Raw genomic sequence first — 22,704 nt, 5'->3', positions numbered from 1 at the left:
GAGACGAGACGTGCACATGCGTGGTGCACAAGGAAAGGGAGGAAAACGGGATTAACTGTGATTGATTGCCATTAACGAGATGTTTTCTCCTGGGGCCTATATATTCCATACGCAGAGACACCTTCCATACTTGCGAGACACACTCAGTCCTCTCATCTCCTGTCGAGTTCCTCTTGTCCATCCCCGTCCCGAACCTCTACGCGCACAGAGATCGGGAGAGCAGGCCTCCGGAACCCAACGTCTTGCATCGAGACACCTGCTCGGGTGTTGCGGGCAATCAGGTTTTTGGGGAGCGTCTTCCGCGACTGCTCATCGGCGAGATCGTCTTCTTCCACTCCGGCGGATCGAGATTGACACTACAGCGTCTTCGTCTTCTTCCTGGTGGACGTTCGTGGGACTGCACTGCGAACATCTTCCTGCATCGACTGTGGTCCGCTACTTCACGCAACGCACTATGTCGACTAGTGCGAATGGAGCCGTCGGTGCCTTCGTCACTGGTCTCTCCTCAGGGTACAATCTTAAACGATTGTTTTTCGTTTTCAGTATGTCTGCTGTAGTTGCAGTAGTATTTGCAATGTTTATCTCTAATCTGAGTAGTGATAAAATTGCACACGTGTACATATATGCCACCACAATATTATGCGTAATTTTCTGGATTAAATCAAACATTAAAATGTCTAAATTTCTAACAAAATATGCGTTGTGTGTGAGAAATGAGAATTCTCGAGTGTTGTATTAGACCTAGAGTGGCACTGAATAATTCATTGTCATGTGTGCACTGATCCGGCAGTGGTGTCATGAGTATCATTTTCAGGTCTTGGTACAAACCAACGGTGGCACTCAGCAACACCAATGTCGGTTAAGACCCAATCCAATAGTGATAGACAAGAATATCACTGTTGGTTTATGCTATGAACCGGCAGTGATGTGCATATATCACTGCTTGGTTGGGTACTCACAGTGATAGACCACTTCCATCACTACTGATTGGCCTCTGCTAACATGGATTCTGGTAGTGACAAGGGCTTCCGATCTGGCGGTGAGGATTAGATGTGGTGTAGTGTGGGGTTCTCAAGATGACTTGAGAAAGAGGGCAAATTTGAGATTAGCAAGGATTTAGCAAAAAAAAAGTTTTTAACAAGGTGGGTTTTGGGCTGTTACAATACCATTCGTTTTATTTTTTATACTAATTCCAGTCATTACTGATTGTATTTTTCTAGACACTTTATTTAGATATTCTGGTACCTAATCCATGTGAAAACATAGTACTATTTCTCTTATATATATATATATATATAATATTTTAATTTAGGGAAATTTACATAGATATTTACTGTTCAATCCAAGAAGAAATTAGAATGTTGTTTGTTTCAGGTTTAGGTACTTATTTGTTGCATTTCTTATGGACACTTTATTTTAATCTACTTCACAATCAGTTACTATTAGTTTTGTTCCAAATCTTATGTATTAACTTATTTATTTACATGTGCTCTTTTTCTTTAGATAACGGATCAAAGTTTCAGCCTCTCTCCTGTATTTACATGTGCTCTTTTAATTTCGTAAGACAAAGGACTCAAATCACTAGGCTCTGTATGTACATAATAATAATATCACTAAGTCCACGGTGTATATTATGAGCAAATTTAACGGACGCGGATGAAGTCCACGCACGCACGAGCTTTAGTTTAGTCTTGGTTGTTTCAAAGACTGGGTGTCCTCGAATACTCGACGAATGAGCGCATGCACAGACAGCGCATTTATCTTAAGATGGTGGACTCAATGTGCATACTCCAGCGCAATTAAAATCTTGTACATATGTTTAGTCCATACACACTTTGAATGCAGCTGGTACGACACTACTGATGCGTGCACAGGAATGAGCGTCATTAGTAATAAACCTATAATGTCAACTGCTACGCTAAATCTTCATTCAATTCCGTTTACTTTCTCGACTAGAGTTGCGTGTGAGATCCCTAGCAGAAGCTTTCTTCAACATGCTACACGATCTCTCCTTAGTTTAGTGTTAATCGAGACTGTGACAGATGCTAGCTAGAATGGATGAGCCGGTATATGCGTGCTTCGTTGTTTCGGACACGACATGCGTCAGCAAATTGCATGCAAGCACTCGTGCGCATGAATGCTCTCGCACGAGCGCATCACATACTCTCGCTAAGGTTGGTGGCATCCATATTCATCTCAGCCGTCGTGCACTGCTACAGTGCGGAGCTAGTAGGTTCGATCGGATACGATACCATACAGAGGAGAGATCGATAAGGTGAAGACATTGACCTACGTTGCAGCAAAAGACATTACTTGACTTAGGCCTTGTTCAGTTGAGGAGGTAAAAAAAATTGGTTACTGTAGCACTTTCGTTTTTATTTAGCAATTATTGTCCTCGTAAATTACAGATAAACCGCACAATTAGTTTTTTATTTATATTTAATATTCTATGTATATGTCATAAGATTCGATGTGATGGGAAATCTTGAAAAGTTTTTAGGTCTTGGGATGAACTAAACAAGGCCTTAGGGATGGTCCGCTGAAAAATGTCCAGCAAAAATACACCCTTCATACCCATAACAAGTGCACTTTTAGAGTTCAAAGTTTGTCCAAAAATAAGTGCATCTTTAGATATGAGAGAAACTAATTTTAGTTATCTTGTTCTACTTTCTCTCTTCCCGAAGCGTAATAATTACATTTTTATAGGGGTATAAACAAGGACAGATTTAGGCCTGATTGTGGCCCAAAAAATTCTTTAGTGGGCCAAATTTGTTGATTGAGTAGAGACAAATAGAGAAAGAAGGCAATGCACCCATTCGTGAGTCGCGCAGACTCTTCATGATTCTCACCGCTGCAAGTTGCTAGCGGAGTCGTGACCAACCCTAGGCACCATGTCGCCGCCCGTATATCCATGATCCACCAAGCCGAGGGCCGCTCGATGCACGGACTCTAATGTTCGGTGATAAATTATATTTATGGACTGCATTGCTAATGTTCTTAACAACAAATCCATATGTAAGTTCAGGTCCATATGAAGTTCTTGATGAAGATATGAGAGGCGAGGACGAACCAAACCATAATTAGTTAAGTATTTTTAACCACTTTCATGTTCCTACCATCAATTATCATGGATTTCAATATTAAATTGAGATATCATTTGAACTTATGCATCTATGAGCTTTTTTTTGTTATTTATCGGTATTAGTCTCGATGCGGGCGGTATATATGCTTTGATACTCAGTGGCGGAGCTCGTCAATTGATAGTGGTCATAGGTGTCAAAATTGACGAGCTCTACCACTAGGTATAAAGTATTGATCTCTTCATCAAAACCCTAAAAATGCATATTTTTTTAGGGCGGAGGGAGTAAGTGATATGCATGGTAGCATGGTAAGAATCGGTAACCTTAGAGCATCTCCAAGGGTTATGCATTTAGACTTTGCATTTACTAATTTGCAAAACAAACTTAAAATATGCTATCCAATGATTTTGCATTTAGACTTTGCAATTTGCATAACTTGGCATTTAGAGGTCTAGACTTGGCATATATGCCAGGCCCCCAAGCTTTGCAAATCGTGATCGTCCCCACGCCCGCGCGACTCGGGCTGCATTCCGTCCACCCGCGCGACTCCTCCACGTGCAAGTGCCGCCAAGTTTTGCCGCGAAGCTTTGCCATAGAGGATCAGGACGGGGCGAGGTTCAGGGCGTTCATGACGGGTGAGGACCAAACGACGCGTTGCGAGGACCTAGACGGGGCGACGACGGCTGAGCAAGGAATGCCGCGATACGAAGGCACGCGACACGTGAAAAATTACCGGCAACGAAGAAAATCGCGCGCCAAGTGAAAAACCTTCCGGGGAAAAAGTGTGGACCCAAAATTCCCTCAAATACCAAGTGAAAATGCAAAACTGTTGGAGATCATGCCTTTTTATCCTTGCCATTTTTATTTGAAACTTTGCAAACTCCATCAAATCCAAAGTATTCTTATATATATGGAAGGAAATTTTTTCTACGACTCCACTCGTGGTGATCATTTGCATTGGTGAAACCCTAAATGGATATTAACAAGGACATGACACCTATGAATACATCCATGAAAGTTAAAGAGTGAGCTTGTTCCTATGTTTGCATAATGACATAAATAAGATTTTGTTGCTATGGATTTGGTTAGACATCAAAGTTCCATAGTAGTCAATGGGAAGCATCGAAAAAAAAGTTAGTGTCTAGAATTTGTCAAGGTGTTCTATCACCGTCCTTTGGGTCGTTGGGCCATGTAATGTATATGACCATAAGGGGACGCGGATAAGGGTGATTGCAAGTCCCATAGACAGTGTATTCAGTAGTCGCCACCTACGTTATGGTTTGGGGTTTTGCTTTAGATCAATCTGTCTTTGAACAATCACCATTATCTGTTTGTGAAACCCCACATTCGAGAGCTTAATCATACATCCACACTTGTCACTTCATTTGAGTTGCATACGTTAGGTTTGGGGTTTTGCTTTAGATCAATCTGTCTTTGAACAACCACCATTATCGGTTTGTGAAACCCCCACATTCAAGAGCTTAATCATATAATCCGTACTTGCCACTTCATTTGAGTTGAATTTTACCGTGTTCTTTGATTTGCAGTAGGGATTCACCTTCTCAATGAGGTCAATCAGATTGTGAAACGGTTGATAAACAGAGGAAATTGGGTGCTAAGGTCTTTGTGGTCTAATGCCAGATTGGTGTGTCACTCTCCAACCAAATAGATAGTTATCTTGAACTTGATGGAAGATCAATGATATTTTTAGTTGTAACTCCAAGAATCAACATCTAGTGATATTTTTAATCACATCATAATACAGACACAAAACATACATACAAAACATACACATCCTTCTCTATGATTATCTTCATAAGACTAAAACTAGTGTTAGAATGCACAGCGGATCCGGCATGGCCACTATACCCACGAGTCAGCGCCTCTTGGGCCTAAATCCACTAGAGCCGATAACATACCAAGGCCTTAGGTCTAACTCAACATAAAAGACAAGGTGACGACTGCCCCAGCCTTATACATTGTGCTCATAGGCTCTGATATTCAATTGTTACAATGTGCCCTGAGATTTTCTAGGTTTTTTCAACCATAGACTCTGATGTCACTTGTTAGAATGTGCAGCGGATCTGACCCGGCCCGCTACACCCACAAGCCGGTGCCCCTCGGGCTAGGTCCACTAGAGTCCACAACATACTAATCTAATAAGTGAGAGTTATCCTACCTTATATATTGTGCTCCCTAACATCAATTTCTAATGTGAAACTAAACCTAACAACTAGGCCAACATATCTTGAGATTGACTAGACACCTTGTTGTTGACGAGTGTGCCACCTATTATCGAAAGAACAACGTCCCAATTCGTCGGCCACCAGTGACACTGACACAAGCTATTAGTGTAGTTGATGTGAAATACTAGTACATACACGCGGACAGTGGCATGAGTTGATAGTGTGGTGCATACACGCGAACAGTGGCATGAGCTGATAGTGTGGTGCATACACGCGTACAGTGGCAACAATGGGACATTGAGATAAGCCCGTTTGCCACGTAAAATGGACGTTACGTGGGTATCCTAATGTACTGTAGGAAACTACTCTAAACAACAAAGATTAGAAGAACAACTGAAGAAAGAATTGAAAAAAAAAATTATGTAGTTGGAAAGAAAATATTTGTTAAAAGAAATAAAGTACTTTAGATCTAGCTAGATTCTTCTAGCAAAATGATCAGCATAAAAGGAAATATATATTGGTAGGACGTAGGACATCCTTTGTCAACTAAAGGAGCAAGGAGGTCTTGGAATACAAAACTAACACTTGTAAAACAAGTGCCTTTTGAGTAAATGAGTGTATGGAAAGAGTTATTACAAAACAAAAAAAAACTTATGAATAAACTTGGTGCCAAATGTTGAAAAAAGTTGGAAATTGACACTGGTATAGCCTTATGTCGTTAAAGATGATTCCTAAATATATTGAGGTTTATATAACTTAAAAGTGTAGACCAAATTAGATTTTAGAAGGACAAACGGTTAAGTTTCTTGCTCTAAAATTCTAATACCTATCTTGTTTAATATTGTTCAATTCAATGCAAACAAGCAACTGTGGCTCAAGGACTTAGTTCTAACCCACTGAAGGAGTGGCTTAACCAGATCTTCTTAGAGAGGGAAAGGATCTGTTTGTCTGGTGTATGTCTACATAAAAATGGATTGTTTAAGATTAAGTCTTTGTATGAACAGCTGGTCAACAAGGGTATTAAGGTTACTAAGGAATTAAACACTTGAATCTACCACTAAAAATTATGGTTTTTCATCATAGTTAAAAAGGGTGCGGTTCTAATTAAAGATAATTTAGCTAGGAGGAAATGGAATGGAAGACTTGCTATTTCTGCAGGACTGAAACTATCCAACATGTTTTGTTTGATGATTATGCCCAATTGCGTGATGTATATTTGGTACTTGGGATCCTGCTAGCATCACTTAATACAGAACATTCGTTTAGTAGTTGGCAAAAGACGTTGAAAATATAATTGTTGTTATTGACCGGTACGGTAGTATCGCAACTTTTTATTGGGAAATTTCGCTCGCAACTTTTTATTGCGCAATTTCGCTCACTCAGAATGATATTGTCTGATAAATGCAAACCACTCAATTTGTTGCAGATAATATTTAGAGGGATACGGTGGCTCCAGTTATGGCCCTGTTGCAGCACACGAATGACACAAAGCAAGGGCTGATCAAAACGTGCTAGCTGCTAGAATAAAGAACCATACAGTTATTGGCGTGACATAGATAGCCATTTTTTTTTCTCATTAGTCATTATGGAACCTTGTGATTAGAGAACTTTATGTGTGCCTACTTCGTGTCTGGTGCCTTTTCTATATTAAAAAAAAGGTCCGAGAGACTGAGACCAAAACTTCTACTGTAATATTATCTAAACAAACTACTTTGTGTAATAACAATTGCTATGGCTCCAAAAAATTTACATAAAAAACCCATTTTCGGTTCAGATTGCAGGATACAAGTCGCCTACATGAAGCATGATTGTTGTTACTTGTTAGCACTAGCAAAGTACGGTATTAGACTTGGGTGGAGGAAGGAGGTAGGGTGTAGATCGAATTTTCATCATTTGCTAGCGCTGCAGAAAGTCCGGAAACTACAGACAAACTCATAGGAAGAAGCCCCTTCCAACTAATTTGGATATAGTGGTGTGAGTGGGTGTGCCTTGTATGAGTTCTTATCCCATTTATTAATGTATTAATACGTAGCTCTCCTGCATGTTCGAGAAAACAAGACAGAGTTATGGCTTCTCAAGAGGAGATGATGAGATAGGAGAGCTTTGAGACTGATGGATGGGCATAGGTATCAAAATTCCCTTTCAGATCAACTGATCAAGGGTTTCTCAAGAGAAAATTGATGGGATAAGAGAGCTTGGAGGTTGATGGATGGGCAAAGGTATTAAAATTTCCTTTCAGACCAACTGACCGGGGCAGGAGCCCATATCACTTCCGTGAGGCGCCGTCCCATATACGCCTGTGTATATGAGGTTCTGATGGCTTACTCAAGCTGTTGGGGCCAGGGAGAAGGGGGGGGGGGAGCAAAGCCAAGAAGCCCTTGCTTCCTTTCCTCTTAATGGAGTGTTACTGAGTGCTATTTTCCATATGTTAATTTGTTTGTTGGACACTTGGACTTCCGTACTGCTCTCTTCATTCCTCGTTCAAATCGTAGTTCAGTTCAGCTTTATTCTATGTTAAACTTCTCTAATTTTGACTAAGCTTGTAAAAAAATATATTAACATCTACAGTTTTAAATAAATCCATTACTAGAACATAAACATATTTCATAGAAAATTTAGCAAACTAATTTGACGTTGGTGTATTTTTCTACAACTTCAATGTTAAGAAAGTTCGGTTTAGGATAAAACCAAGGCAAACCATGACTTATTTGGAAATGAGTGTTCATTTCCAGCTAAACAACGGCAACTCCCTCTGCTGCTTATAGGCTTCTACAGTTGCACAGTGCATGAACTAGAAGAAGCAGATGACACAGCTGCTCAACCAACGCCAGATGCTAATGTTACAAGGTAATGTCGTACAGGGCACATGCACCAAACTACTGCAGGAAGATAGGGACTCTTGCATCTTAAATCCAAATGAACATAATGGAGTACAGATTGAAAAGATTGATCACTACCGATGGGCACAGCATTTGGCCATCGACCTATCCTCTCTCTGCAGATACTTGCTCTGTAGCAGAGCTTCCCAGACAGGGACATCTGCAGAAGACCCGCTCAAGCAAAACCAGCAGCAGAACTATAGAACATTGATGGCAACTGTGCAACACTTCCATGACAAATTGACACAACCATGTCTAATAAGCTTCCAGCCGTACAGAAGCAAATTAATTCGACTTACGAGAAGGTATTTTGGAATCTTCAATTCTGCGTACCTTGTTTAATCCTGGATAGATAGATATGCATGACTCCGGAATTTACCCACATCTCACATCTGAAAGACTGAAACAAGGATGTGTTAGCCTGTTACATATAAGTGCGGCGAGAACTCTTGCTGGTTACCTTGCAAAACAGTAAAATGATTCCAGGATAAGTAACTAGGCAATGGATATATCAGCATTAGTTCCCAGTCCATGCCACATGAACTGCAAGAGGAATAGAGGACATGTGAATGCACAGATGAAATAAGATAAATGTGCAGGAAAGCCTTGAAAACAGATGGACTTAGATGCAAGCAACATTCAGACATCACTGTCACTGATTAAGTGTAAACTAATCACTACAATGAGTCCAAGTGCCAAACTTAAGGAGTATCCTGATGTTATAAGTTTGTCACAGTGCTATTACCTACATTCCTGTAAAGATAGCATTCCAGCCCTTCATTGGCATGGACATCAATGCCTTATAGTACAACCTGCTGCAAAAGCAAGAGATTAGTACTAGCAAAAACCATGAGCGCATCACAAAAATTACTATTCAGCCTTGGATGCTCAAAAGCTTCAGAGCTTGTAAACCAATCACTTCAAGCCCTAAATTACAAAAAAGGCTATTATGGTTATAGCTTACCACTTAAGAAGATGGCATGCCGACAGCTCCCTTTCAAACATTGCTGCTCAGCAACAGGAGTGGCTTAACAAGCCAAGAGGACCTAGTCAAAGGCATTAATACATTTCAGTTCAGCACTGAGGAACTGGGAGTAAGTGGACGAACTAAATAAGACTTAGCCTCAACAACATTTACCCACAAGTGATGTAAGTACATACTAATGCCACAAAATCATCACATAATCCCAAAGTTCAGAAACAACCATTGTGTAGTCTCCCATCCAAGTGAAGTCCAAAAATGATATACTAACAGTCTGCAAATTTCTTACTTCTTTAGTTAAAGTATGCAAGGCAAACATAAGTACATCACCCCCAGGTTTCACAAGAGAAGTATTGGCACAATATTCAATATAGTGACAATTTATCTAGATATTTTTAACAACATAGTAAAATGTTATTACCGAAAAACATGTGGCACTGGATCCTTTACTATGGCATTTAAACAGGTTAAGCTCCAAACTATGCTGATGGTGTCTGCACATTTCATCTATTAGCCCTGACCCCTGACCTCCACGCCAAGCAACACTCTTACAATAAGAATTTCATGAGGATATAGCATAAGTCAAAATTCTGCTGAAATTAAAGCATTTGAAATACTGAGAAAAAGATTACAGCTGAATAAATGTGAGAATCATACAGTGAAAATCTGTTGGCATTAAAACTGGTATGATGTTTAAGAAAGTTGCAGCATGCTGTGAATGGGGAGAAACAGAGACTGTAATATGCCACAGCAGAATCCTCTTTCCTCTTTGAAGAGGTTTCAGTGCTAATGCCAGAGCACGCACTAAAGAGCAATTTACACTTTTAGAACACCTTTGTATCACAAAATCTGTAGAGGATAGAATGTAAAGCTTATATGTTATAAATATATATATAGATGTCAATCATAAAACAAAGAATATTCAGGTTCTCTTAGCGAAAAAAAGGAAAGGGAAAATAAAATTACATATATTTTCAAAGGACCAGTGTTCCTTTTGCTCTGGAACTGATCAAATACTATTCTGTGCAGGCTAATACTACATTATAACTGATTTTACTGGGAGAACTGGGCTGCCCACGTGACTTTGTGTCAATATCCCATCTTTTTATCTGTATAGCTCACATTGCACGGCCTTATCAGTCATCTATCATCCGCGGCCTCTGGATCTCACTAATATAAGATGTCAAAGAAGTTCCAGAAGGATTGACTGTCCTATTGTTGCCACGACATTGCAGCAACTGTTGCTGAAGATTCTGGATAAAATTATTCAATTTCTGAATCATCTTTTCTTGAGCGAAGATTATCTGAAACAAGTATAAGGTTATAGCCAAATTTGAATACTGGTGCCAATAAAAGAAATCCTCAACAACATTCCTATGGGTGACAGATAAATTTCCAATTCTCTTGTACTACACAATAATGTTCTTCTAACCAAACAATCTTTGTAATGTGCTGGAACAACAACATAAGAATATATATCTAATATTTACCATGGAAATAAGGTCTAGGAAGCAATAATCCACATGTTATTAGAGCCCTGCTATTCAAGTAGCTCCTTTTCATCTCAAACCAATTTTTGGACAAAATTTTGTCACTATCTAAAACTAAAAAAAGTCTCGCTTAAAAAGCATTCAGACACACAAAGTGAGTCACCTGATCCTTGACAAGCTCTTCTCTACTTGAAACATGTTTCTGGTTGCAAGCTTTAGATTCCAACTCATTTACAAGCTGTTGCTTCCATTCAAACTGGGACGTGACTATGAGTACCACCAACAGGAAGACAAGTACTACAGGTCTTGACACCATTATATGCACGAGAGGAAACCTAAAAACAAATTCATCAATGAACGCGTTAATATTCAGGCATCACTATAGAGAGGAAAGCTAAAAACAAATTCATCACGAGAGGTAACCTGAACAAAGTGCTTTTAAAATGAATAAAGAGAAGTAAATAGAGAGTGCACAAACCAAATCATGACATTTCCTTTTTGTTTCAATGTGTTACATACAACATAAGCCCCTTAGAAGCTATCCCAACCAGTAAACTGATCCATCGCAAATTTCCAGAGTTAATGATATTTCCCTACCACAAGCAAGTGAACTACTGAAGTGGAAGTGTATGGTCTATGCCTCTATGGTCATGACAATAACTGTTACTAAAACAATTGCTAAGACTATCGGGCAAATCCAATTCTCAGACATGCGGGCGCACGATACAAAATACAAAACGAAACAAAATTGCGCTCGATTAAAGGAAGACAACTAATATCCCCTATTTTTAAAATAAATTGAAAAAAAAAACGGAACTCGAGGAAACTATGGGGGGCAAACCCGACCACGTCGAGGGACGCCAACTGCCAACACGAGCAATTAGCAGACGCTATCGCAGCACTATACTAACTTAGATTCCGTTGGTAACACCACGGTCACCGGCGCAGGTACCGGGAATAGAGACGAGAAGAGAGGAAGGGAGACCAGGAGAGGATAGCTCACAGGGCAGCGGCTCATCGGGCGACGAAGCCGCGGGCGACGCCTCCCCAGGTATCGGAGAAGCCTCTGGGGCTAGTACGGCGAGGCGCCAAGACGGTGTGCGGCACGCGGCAGCTGCCGCCGGCGAGAAGCGGTTGCTTGGGAGGAAGAGAAGCGAGAAGAGGAAAGAGAAAACGTGAGGAAACCGCGGAAAATGGGGAGGAGCACGGCCGCGGGCTGAGGGACCCACACCAGGTTTGGGCGACGTGACGTGACACCGGGAAGTTGTTTCGATCAGACGGTAGCCGTTGTGCCATCTCCGCACTCCGTCACGAATCGTGCGGTGCGGTGGGGGTTGCGGTTGCGGTAGCGGTCTCCGCGACTCCGCCTGTCCGCCGTCTGATGGTGGGGCCGTCCGACGGTGGGTGAAGGAATGCTCCGTTCCGGTAGTTCGGTCCATCCGAAATCAGTGAGGAGAAAGGTCAAAAATCTCGGCTGGGTTGTCACTAAAGATGTGCATGCAGCCCGTGGGCCCGAGGCATGGCCCGTGGCACGGCAATTGGGCCTGGTCCGAGCACGGCCCGGCACGGTTGGAAACGGGCGCGTGCCGGCCCGCGGCACGTAGCAGGCCGTGCCTGGGCTGATGCCTCGGCACGGCACGGCCCGCAAACAACGGCCGGCCCGTTAGCGGCCCGGGCAGTATATAAGCCGAGGGCTGAGGCCGGGGGAGGGGACACCCTAACCCTAATCTCCTTCGGCGCCGCTCCCCCTCCCCACCCGCGCCGCTTCTCCGCACCCTGCTCCAAACCCTAATCTCCGCCTACGCCGCCGCTCCCCACCGGCCACCGGTCATCTTCCTGCACTCCGGCGAGTTCTCCACCGCCGGATCTACAAGATGCTCGTTCGTCTTTCACTCTTCTCTGTCTCTACCGCTCGTCTGCTCCATTTCTTCGTCGCCGGGCTCTGTCTCAACTCTTCCCCGTCTATCCGCCGCTCTTCTTCTCCATTTCTTCGGCGCCGGGCTCCGTCTCCGAGCAGGTAAGCACGACCGCTCGTCTTCTTCTTACCCTTCTTCGACTAAACCCTAGATCCATCTAACCCTAGTTCGTTTCTCTGTTCGCAGGTCATCGGTGTGAAGCTGGTGCCGCCGGAGGCATTGAGGAACGGTGCCGAGTGGTGGCCATGGCGAACAACGATGGTGAGGACGGCTACTCGTACTTGCCAACCTTGGCCGATGAGCTCAGGGATTGCAGGTTGCCCGGAGAAGACGACGACGACATGACCGATGTCACTGACCTTTTGTTCGGTGCAGTGCCATCGGCTACCTCTGGTGCTGGTCGTGCTTCTGCTGTGACTGGTGCTGGACGTGGCCGCGGCCGTGGCCGTGGCCGTGTCCGTGGCAATGCGGCTGGTGCTGGTGCTGCTGGCCGAGGCCGTGGTGCTCCTGCAGTGCAGCGCCCGGCGCTCCTGCAGTGGCAGCGCCTAGTGCTCTTGCTTCTACTGCTCCTTCTCTTAGCGACGCTGCTTCTCTTGCATCATCGGCCAGCAACAGTAAGCGTAGATCTCCTGTCTAGGAACACAATGATGAAGTTCATGATACTGTTGATGGTGAGGATCGTTGTTTTATTGTTTGCAAACTCTGTAAGTCTCGTTTGTCTGCTACTTCTGCTAATGGCACTGGTCACTTAAAACGCCATCATATATCATGCCAAAAGAAATCTGATCATGCTAGTATGATTCAAACTAGGCTTGCTTTAAACCCTGATGGATCTTATAGAAATTGGGAGTATTCACCTGAAGTTGCTAGGATTGAGCTTTGTCGTTTGATAGCTAGACTGGATCTGCCTATTTCTGTTGCTAATAATAATACTTGGGATGAGTATATCCAGCGTGCTCACAATCCTAGATATAAGAGAGTGTCTAGATATACCACTTCTAGAGACCTGTCTAAGATTTTTAATGAGAAAATGATGCACCTTAAAAATGAAGTATTTCCTGATGTGAGCTATGTTTGTTTGAAATCTGATATCTGGTCTGGAAATTCTAAGGAAGATTACATAACTGTTGTTGCACACTATATCACTAATGATTGGGAACTTAAAAATCTGTCATTGGTTTTAAATTGATTGAAGTGACTCATAGTGGTATTAACATTGCTGAAGTTATCTCTTCTGTGCCTAGAGATTGGGGCCTAATTGACAAAGTGTTTGTTGTTAGCCTTGATAATGCTTCTGCTAATACAACTGCTATGAGTGGTTTGACACCTATGTTTGATGGTTACTTGGGCTATGATGTTGATCCTAGGGATCCTGCTAAAAAAATATATCATATTGTGCATCAGCGCTGTGCTTGCCACATAATTAATTTGATTGTCAAATCTGGCTTGAAAAGGTTTAAAACTTACATAGAAGTTTTTAGAACTGCAATTAATTTTCTAAATTCATCTAATCATCGTGTTGCTCAATTCAAGGACTACTGTCTTGCTAAGGATATCAGCCTCGTAAATTCTGTTTGGACATGGATGTTAGATGGAACTCCACCTATCTTATGCTTAAACATCTAATGCCATATAGATTTGTCTTTTCTGCTTTCATCAACTCTCAATCTGGATATGCACTCTTGAATGAACAACACTGGTACATTGCTGAAAAGGTATTGGAGTTTCTTGAATTGTTCTATGATTCAACTGTTGCACTTTCTGGTGTGTACTACCCCACTAGTCCACTAGTACTGCATCACATTCTTGAGATTGCTACCCACCTGGGAAATTATGAAAATGATAACCAGCTTGGTGATGTTGTTGTGCCAATGAAAACTAAATTTCTTAAGTATTGGAAAAAAATACCCTTGTTATATTCTTTTGCATTTGTTCTGGACCCAAGGGCTAAGATCAGAGGTTTGCAAAATGTGCTTGACTTGCTTTCTCAGTGTAACAATATCAGTTACATTGCTTATCTTGCTGAGGTTAAATCTGAGTTGCATGCACTATATGACAAGTATGAATCTAGATTTGGTGCAGCTAGGCCAGCTAGGACAACACATCCATCTGGCCTGACAGGTAAGAGGAAACAGGCATGGGACAGGATTTTTGGAGGATCAGTTTCTTCTGAAACATCTATTTCAAATGGTTCATCATTTTCATCTATTTCATCTGCTGGCATATCTGAGCTCACTGCTTACCTTGACAGTGACAATGTTGTTGCCTATAATGATGAGTTTGATGTTCTCAACTGGTGGCATGAGCATAAACTAACCTTTCCAGTTCTTTGTCTATTGGCTAAAAACATTATGACTGTTCCTATATCAACTACTTCTTCGGAGTCTACTTTTAATCTCTCTGGCAGGGTGGTTGAGGAAATGAGGAGCGACGACGGCGATTGGGCGCCGACATTGTGGAGATGCTGATCTGCACCAAGGACTGGGAGCTTGGCGAGGAGCATGGACAGCACACTGTGGTGGACAAAGAGTTAGAAGACTACATGAAGACCCAGTTCCTTGATGAAGATGCCGAAGTAACAGAGGCTTCAAAGACTTAAGATGATTTAGGCAGTGAGATGAGAGACATTAAAAACATTTGAATGTTGGCTTGTAATAACTTTGATACTTGAATCTTTGATGATTGAATATTTTCCATGAGCTGGTCGTACTCTTTTCCTTTCTAGGGTTTTATCTCACAAGGTGTGAGTTTTACCTAGAAAGGTTTTTAATGAGACGGCATTGCAGACAGCTCATGGAGATCATTTTGGGTACATCTTGTTTATTTGCTCTATTTGTGTTTCCTGTGATCAAATCTGGTATTTTTAAATTTGACATTCAAGTTGTTTTGCCAAATTAGTGGTGTGGGCTACGGGCTGACCCGAAGGCCTATTGGGCCACGTGCCAAACGGGCTAGCACGGCACGTAAAACGGCCCACGGACCGTGCCTGGGCCGTTAGCTAGGCACGGTGTCCTGTGTCGGCCCGGCACGGCGGCACGCGGGCCATGCGGGCCCGTGCCTTAACGGGTCGTGCCTAGCACGGGCCCGTGCCGTGTCGAGCCGTGCCGGCCCGTTGCACATCTTTAGTTGTCACAAAAAATTTATATGCCAGCGGACTTATATCGTCATGTTATCTCTCTCTTCTGGTTTTCGAAATGTTGTTCGAGATTTAAATCATATAGGGTGTGTTTACTTATTTAGGCTAACCTGGCCTGACTTAAATTTTAGCTCAGGTTACTTCAAGCTTGGCTCCAGCAACACAACCTGTTATTGCTTGGTTCATCTATATAAGCTAAGCTTGGCTAGCAAATTCGTTGTTTGGTTGTCTCGCTAGTAAGCATGTACAACTTCCAGCAAAAGCATGCCGGCGAGCCTCCCCTTATCCCGACGAGCCTACTCTTCTTCTTCCCAATGAGCCTCCTCCTCTTCTTCCTGGCGAGCAGCAGCCTCCTCTTCTTGGCGAGTGGTGGTGGCAGCATGGGCTCGCGTGGCAGCGGCATGAGCTCCTTCGCGAGATCCGATCTGGCGAGCTGCTTGCGTGCTCCTTGCAAGCTCCTCCCCGAGAACCATGCACGACAGGGGCCGTGCTGGCCGAAGAACTATCCCCTTCCTCAGGCGTGGTGGCCAGAGCTCAGGGAGGTGCTCGGCGGACCGTCCCCTTCCTTGCGCTAGTGGCTGGAGCTGCGGGAGATAGCCGGCGAACCCTCCCCTTCCTCACGCATGGTGGTCGGAGCGAGGCAGGGCTGACGATGATGGTCGGAGCTGAGGTCGTTGATGTCTTCTCTCTCCTTCCAGTTCCTTCCGACGGTGGTGAGGAGCACCGACAGGTGGGCCACATGCTTGTACAAGCCAGGCTTAGCTAATACGTAGGGATTGAGCATCTCTAGCAACGCAACCTTTGTTCCCCTTTTTGGCTTCCACAAGCCTAGCTTAGAGGCTATCCAGCAAACAGCCTGAAGCTGCATTTTGGAAGCCTGGCTAGGCTCTAGCCAGGCAACCAAACACGCCTATATGCGTTTAACTCTATATAGTTATATGCCTGACATGTAAGGTCTATAAACCACCTCCGCCTCCCTCCTCACTCTTCTTTCCTCCAACTCTCTCTTCGAGGGAGATGCGATTTAAAAAAACTGAGAGAGGTGCAACTTAGGGAGATATATCCACATCACAGCCCTCACGAGTTGTGTGCCACCATTGCCATCATCGTCCTCCTCTCCTTGCTTTCCTGTGTTCTACGTGGCAGTGCAAGGATCTTCAGATGGTAGGCAAAGGAATAAAAGAGTCTTTAAAATTTTAATACACACTAGAGGCAAAACGTTAGAACAAAATTAGGCTTTAATAACCACTACCACTAGCTATAGGTGGACTAGTAATTCGTCCGACTAGTTATGTTATATGGACTAGTGAACTGATAACTAGTTTGTGCTTTCGCTAGTTGTTAGGCCAATTACTAGTCCATCTGTTTGGATCCTTAAGGACTAAATTTCAGTCAACTAGTTATTAGCTCATAGGATCCAAACACGCGCTCTATATCTTGTAAGCCTAGGGTGATCAACACTTACGCCTTATAGAACTACTATAGGAAAGTCGTTTACTTACTTTCTTCTATTCTATTCTGTTACAGCCGTACAGAACAAACGCCTAGGCCTTGTTTAGTTCCAAAATTTTTTGCAAAATAGATACTGTAGCACTTTCGTTTGTTTGTGACAAATATTGTCCAATCATGGATTAACTAGGCTCAAAAGATTTATCTCATCAATTCCGACCAAATTATGTAATTAGTTTTTATTTTCGTCTATATTTAATACTTCATGCATACGTCTAAAGATTTGATGTGACGAGGAATCTGAAAAATTTTACAAAATTTTTTTGAACTAAACAAGGCCCCTAGTGACCGGCCAGCGGCCACACGGGAGATGGCTACTTGCACAGGTCGGTAGACGGGCTTTCGTAAGAGTCAAGAGGACAGCCCACGACGCTTGTTGTAGGCTTGCCCCCATAGCCCATGGGCCTGATCTCGACCGTGCATCTATTCTAGTCTCGGGCGACGGACTGGCGCGAGTTCTTGGCGGGCGGCGTTCAGGACTGCAGGGCGCAATCTGTCTCCTGGAAGGAGATGGCCATGGCAGAAATGGGGCCGTGGAAAGAACGTGGAATCTGGCACTTGCATCGGCACGAGCGTGGTGCTTGGCCCTCGAATTGACGCGACCGAGCTTGGACCGACCACAACCATGCATGGTGAATTGGGACTTGTTTACTTGCAAATTTTTTTTGCAAAATAAGAATAGTATCACTTTCGTTTGTATTTAACAAATATTGTCTAATTATAGACTAACTAGGCTTAAAAGATTTGTCTCGTCAATTTCGACCAAACTGTACAATTAGTTTTTATTTTCATCTATATTTAATACTCCATGCATACGTTTAAAGGGCCCTGTTTAGTTTCCACTCAAAATTTTTTTATCCATCCCATCGAATCTTTGGACACATGTATAGAACATTAAATGTACATAAAAAATAAACTAATTACACAGTTTGGTTGAAAATCACGAGACGAATCTTTTAAACCTAGTTACTCCATGATTAGCCTTAAGTGCTACAGTAATCCACATATGCTGATGATAGATTAATTATGCTTAATAGATTTGTCTTGCAGTTTCCTAACGAGTTATGTAATTTGTTTTTTTATGATGTGACATCCAAAAAAATTTCAGCAGCAATCTAAACAGGGCCTAAACAAAGCCTTGGTGAGTGATCGACCAATGGTCGATCGAGACTGCAGCACTACCACCGGCGAGGACCACCACATGTTCCTCCTGCGCTGAATATTCTCCTACAGTACTATGGGACAAGCTGAGGGCTTCCCCGACCGAGGCTAACAAGTTTATTAGCCTCAGCAAAAAGGTACCGTCCATGTAGACATGAAATTTCTAGGCTTCAAAACTCCCATCCAAAGCAATACAACGAAGACCCACTGCTTTCATCACCTACACAGAAGTTGCTTTTGCTTTTTACTCGGTTGCAGACTTCGGCCTTGTTTAGTTCCGAAAAGATTTCGGATTTCGGTACTGTAGCACTTTCGTTTGTTTGTGACAAATATTATCCAATTACAGACTAACTAAGATCAAAAGATTCGTCTCGCGATTTCCAGCTAAACTGTGTAATTAGTTTTTGCGTTCGTCTATATTTAATGCTTCATGCATGTGCCGTAAAATTCGATGTGACGGGGAATCTTGAAAACTTTTTGCTTTTTGGAGTGAACTAAACTGTGTAATTAGTTTTTGCGTTCCTCATAGTATGTATTTGGGTGCCTCGTTCATCCAACGCAAAACTTGCTAGCTGCCTGCAGCTTTTACCTGACGAAGCATACGCTGCTTCTGCAAGATCCCATCACCGACTGCGAGGCCATCAATCGAGTTGAGGTGGCAGTCTGGTGCGGACGTGGAAGCCGAGGCTACAAGCTGCGTTGGGCCTGGCCTGATAGAGAAGAGACAAAGCTGCGGGCTCCTGTCATGAAAACTCAAAAGGCGCAGAGAAAGAAAGGTAGAGGACGCCGCCCGGGACGGCAAACATTTGGCCCGGGCCGGGGCAGGTTCCTGAAAAGAATGACATCAGAAAAGAAAAGAGAGGGTGGCCGGGAGCTGGTAGTGTGCAGCGGCCGTCCGTGCCCGATCTCCAGTGCTCCACATGCTGATGGGGACACAGCAGACGATACACACGCGCAGCAGGTACCAATCATGGCGGCCGCCTGATGGAGATGGCGGACCGCCGGGCCCCGACACAAAAGAAATGATCCAACTGATGCATGCATGCAACCTCCGCTATCAGCGTGATGCATGCTGCTGTCTGCTGATGTTTTGTGGTTTCAACTACGACTCTACTCCCGTTCTTTAATCTATCTCTCAGAGACGACTGTGAGTAAGTGTGAGGTCAGTTTTCTACTTGAATAATTATAAATTTATAATCCTCCTTAAAGGTTACCCGTTCGACCTCTCATTTTTAAACTCCAAGTTTCAAACCTTTGTTAGGCTGCTACGATGGCAAAAGACGGCTGCCGACGTCTCGTTTTAGATACGTGTTCTTCAGTCCTCAAATAAGGAGGGATTTTGAAATGTCGTCTAAACCAAAATTTTTAAGTTTGTCATGGTTTATACTTTGTAGAGAAAAGTATCAATATATATACCAATATCAAAGAGATAAATTATATAAACATATTTCATAATGTATATAACGATATCAATTCGGTGTCGTCAATACTATTGTTTTTTTCTATAAACTTTATCAAACTTAGTGCAGTTTAACTCATAATGTTAACTTATAACAAATCAAAATCCTAGGCCCCATTTGGATGTCAACATTGGAGGGTATGGAAATGAATTGGCTTCGATACCAAACCAGCCATGATATTGTGAAATGGGTCACGATATATTCAAATTATGTTGTTTGGATGGCCATTAAATTAGGTGTTGGAATCCTAGGAAGCGCTCCAGTTTTGATTCTTGTTTGGATGTACAAAACCATGGAATTGAAGTTTGGTCGCATGTGTGAGACACTTTTCAGATGAACTCCGCCTCCATTGCTCATCGTCCGGTGATAATGAAGAATAGGAGGTAACAAACACAAGGAAGAGAAGAGAAGAGCGAGGCCACCGGTTACAAGGAAGAAGGAGGAAAAAAAGACGCCGGGTGCAAGGAAGAAGTGGATGTTATATTTCCTTAATTTACACACATAACATATTTTCCTAATCACATGCAAAAAAAAAAATGCCCGTACGTACGACCATGTCAACTGCAGCTATCGTGGGGAAAAGGCACACAGGTGCATCTGCATGCACTTGTTGGTCGTGGGTGCATGAATAATGTTCATAAGATCAACAGCTGACATGACGAGTGATCGTAAGTTAAATAAATGCATACTCACGTAGCCGACAACAAGATGATAACCTGCGCGGTTCCATAAACAGTTCATAGATTTGTGGAAACTCTGAAGCCCAGTCGCGAGAGGGTTGAAAAATTCCGAGTACGTACCGACATGCGCGCTCACGTAAGAAACCGGCGCCACCCCGACCCCGGCTGTGAGAGTGAGACAGCTAGGACAGGGGGCGTTGCCGGCAAAGGCACCAGGAACCATAAAACTCGAGAGAACGGCCGAGAGTAGCTAGATAAGCATACACCTCCGGCTCCACCAATCTATGTTATCTATGTACTACGTATGTATTCCCGGCCATGCATGCAAAGCATGATGCATCAGCAAAAACCAAACCCAGAGCAGCAGAGATATGTTATCCTAATACACTTTATTGCGAGGAGGTCGTACGACGACCAATCTGATCGCCGGGCCTGCCTTTAAACTAATCCTGAGTTGGATTAGGCCGGGTGCAACGCCGGCGCTTAGAGCAGATATAATAGCCAAGCTAATGCTACGTGGAGAAGAGAAGAGAGGAGAGAGATAATAGCTTGACTCTTATGTAAGCACCAGCTGGGCATGGATGCATAGGTAGTAGTGGGCTCAAATAGCAAGTGTTGTGAGAAGGAATAGGAAAGAGAATGTGTTTTAGAAACAAGTATGAGACAACTTATTGTATAACTTGGCTCTAATAACTTGGCTTATAGCCGGCTCTATTTATTGACTTTGCTCTTAGGGAGATGCTAAGAGTCAATTAATAACTCTTGACAGAGTGGAAGCATGAGGGGCGCTTGCATGCGAAAAAGGCAGCAGTGGGTGCTTGGATCATGCATCTCGTGAAATCAGGAGCAGACGCTTGAAGCTTGTTAAATATTAGCCTAAATAGGTCATGCATGCATTGCATAGACAAGCTCCTATAATTATCGAAACATTTAAGCATCTGTAGAAATGGTCGATTTCATTGTACGTATACAGATGCTTGATGATGGCTTACAATGCATAGGCTCTTATAGAAAGATAGAAAAAATACTAAACCATGCATTATAAACGTCTCTAAAAATTTAACCTATAAAATAGTGTGAAACGCTTGCATTTGCTCAACTGTCAGTCGTTACATGTGTTCTTCTCCACGAGATTGCAAAGAGCCTGTCCCAGCGCCACTGCTTCACGAAGCGCCACGTGCGTTCGTAAGCGCCGGGCTTGCTGCATGCCTGCATAACGCTCGCAAAGAAATTTGCTGCGCCTGCCGTTGTACAGGCCCTGGCATCGAATTTTACGACACATGCATAAAGTATTAAATATAGATAAAAAGAATAACTAATTGCACAGTTTACTTGTAAATCACAAGATGAATCTTTTAAACCTAGTTACTCCATAATTAGACAATATTTATCAAATAAAAACGAAAATGTAACTTTTTGCATCTAAACAAGGCCTATATAAACGTCTTTGCACTGTGCCTGCCTCGATCGCGCTGATATGGCAATTGGCATGACCCTGCAGGCTTGTTGCAGGAGCTAGCTGTACTATATACTAGGCTATCTGTCTCGCTATCTGTTTGGTTCCCCTTGCTAAATTTTAGCTACTCTTGGATGACCAAGGGCACTCCAAATGCAAGACTCTAACTATCATAGAGTCCAAGACAATTAATTACATATTATTTATGGTATTTTGCTGATGTGGCAGCATATTTATTAAAGAAAAAGGTAGAAAAAATAAGACTCCAAGTCTTATTTAGACTCCAAGTCCACATTGTTCGAGGTAATAAATAACTTTAGACTCTATGATAGAGTCTGCATTGTGAGTGCCCTAATGAAACTAAACTATTTTAGCTCCTTTTAGTCAATGTGTTTGAAACTCTAGCTACTAAAGTGACTAAAATTTAGCTACCTAAAATTTAGTAGACGGAACCAAACAGGGCCCAATTGTAAGGCTGTGAACTACTCTTTTGTCTCTTTTTTTTTTCTTTCTTTTTAGAACGTTGCACTACTCTATTCTAGGATTACAGCGGGGACACAACTGCACGCGACGCGTGTATGCTGTATGCATGATCTTTGTGAGGTAGGAATATCCGCTGGCCACTAGCCGGTGGCACCAGGGAAAAGGGCGTGATCATGGAGATTAAGTTGAATATATATATGCAAAAAAAAAATTTAAATGTTCTGGAACAATGTGGCGATATATCTGCTTCTATAGTTTTCAAGAAAAAAAAAATTAAAAGGACATG

The 22,704-nt window shown here is 42.7% G+C and overlaps 1 protein-coding gene across 3 annotated transcripts; it reads right to left on the bottom strand.

The window, feature by feature from the left end:
- LOC8064226 lies at positions 8,067-11,818 on the bottom strand. Of its 3 annotated transcripts, none has more exons than XM_021460529.1 (7): positions 11,621-11,818; positions 10,781-10,952; positions 9,110-10,431; positions 8,891-8,957; positions 8,606-8,688; positions 8,479-8,545; positions 8,067-8,372 (listed from the first exon to the last, which is right to left on the bottom strand). In XM_021460529.1, the coding sequence occupies exons 2-3, from the start codon at positions 10,931-10,933 to the stop codon at positions 10,264-10,266; spliced, it is 321 nt and encodes a 106-aa protein (XP_021316204.1). In that variant the 5' UTR covers positions 10,934-10,952; positions 11,621-11,818; the 3' UTR covers positions 8,067-8,372; positions 8,479-8,545; positions 8,606-8,688; positions 8,891-8,957; positions 9,110-10,263. The 3 variants fall into 3 exon arrangements, with proteins under 3 accessions (XP_021316204.1, XP_021316205.1, XP_002452215.1); XM_021460530.1 differs by having other exon boundaries at positions 8,067-8,362; XM_002452170.2 differs by having other exon boundaries at positions 8,067-8,545.

This window comes from Sorghum bicolor, chromosome 4 (genome assembly GCF_000003195.3).
Source record: "Sorghum bicolor cultivar BTx623 chromosome 4, Sorghum_bicolor_NCBIv3, whole genome shotgun sequence".
Taxonomy (NCBI): Eukaryota; Viridiplantae; Streptophyta; class Magnoliopsida; order Poales; family Poaceae; genus Sorghum; species Sorghum bicolor.
The sequence above is the reverse complement of the archived record's forward strand: the minus strand, read 5'-3'. Positions and strand labels throughout refer to the sequence as shown.

Coding starts and splice junctions, on each gene's coding strand:
- LOC8064226 (XM_002452170.2), bottom strand. CDS start 10,933: ATGGTGTCAAGACCTGTAGTACTTGTCTTCCTGTTGGTGGTACTCATA. Junction 10,432..10,780: donor AAGAGCTTGTCAAGGATCAG/GTGACTCACTTT, acceptor TACTTGTTTCAG/ATAATCTTCGCTCAAGAAAA.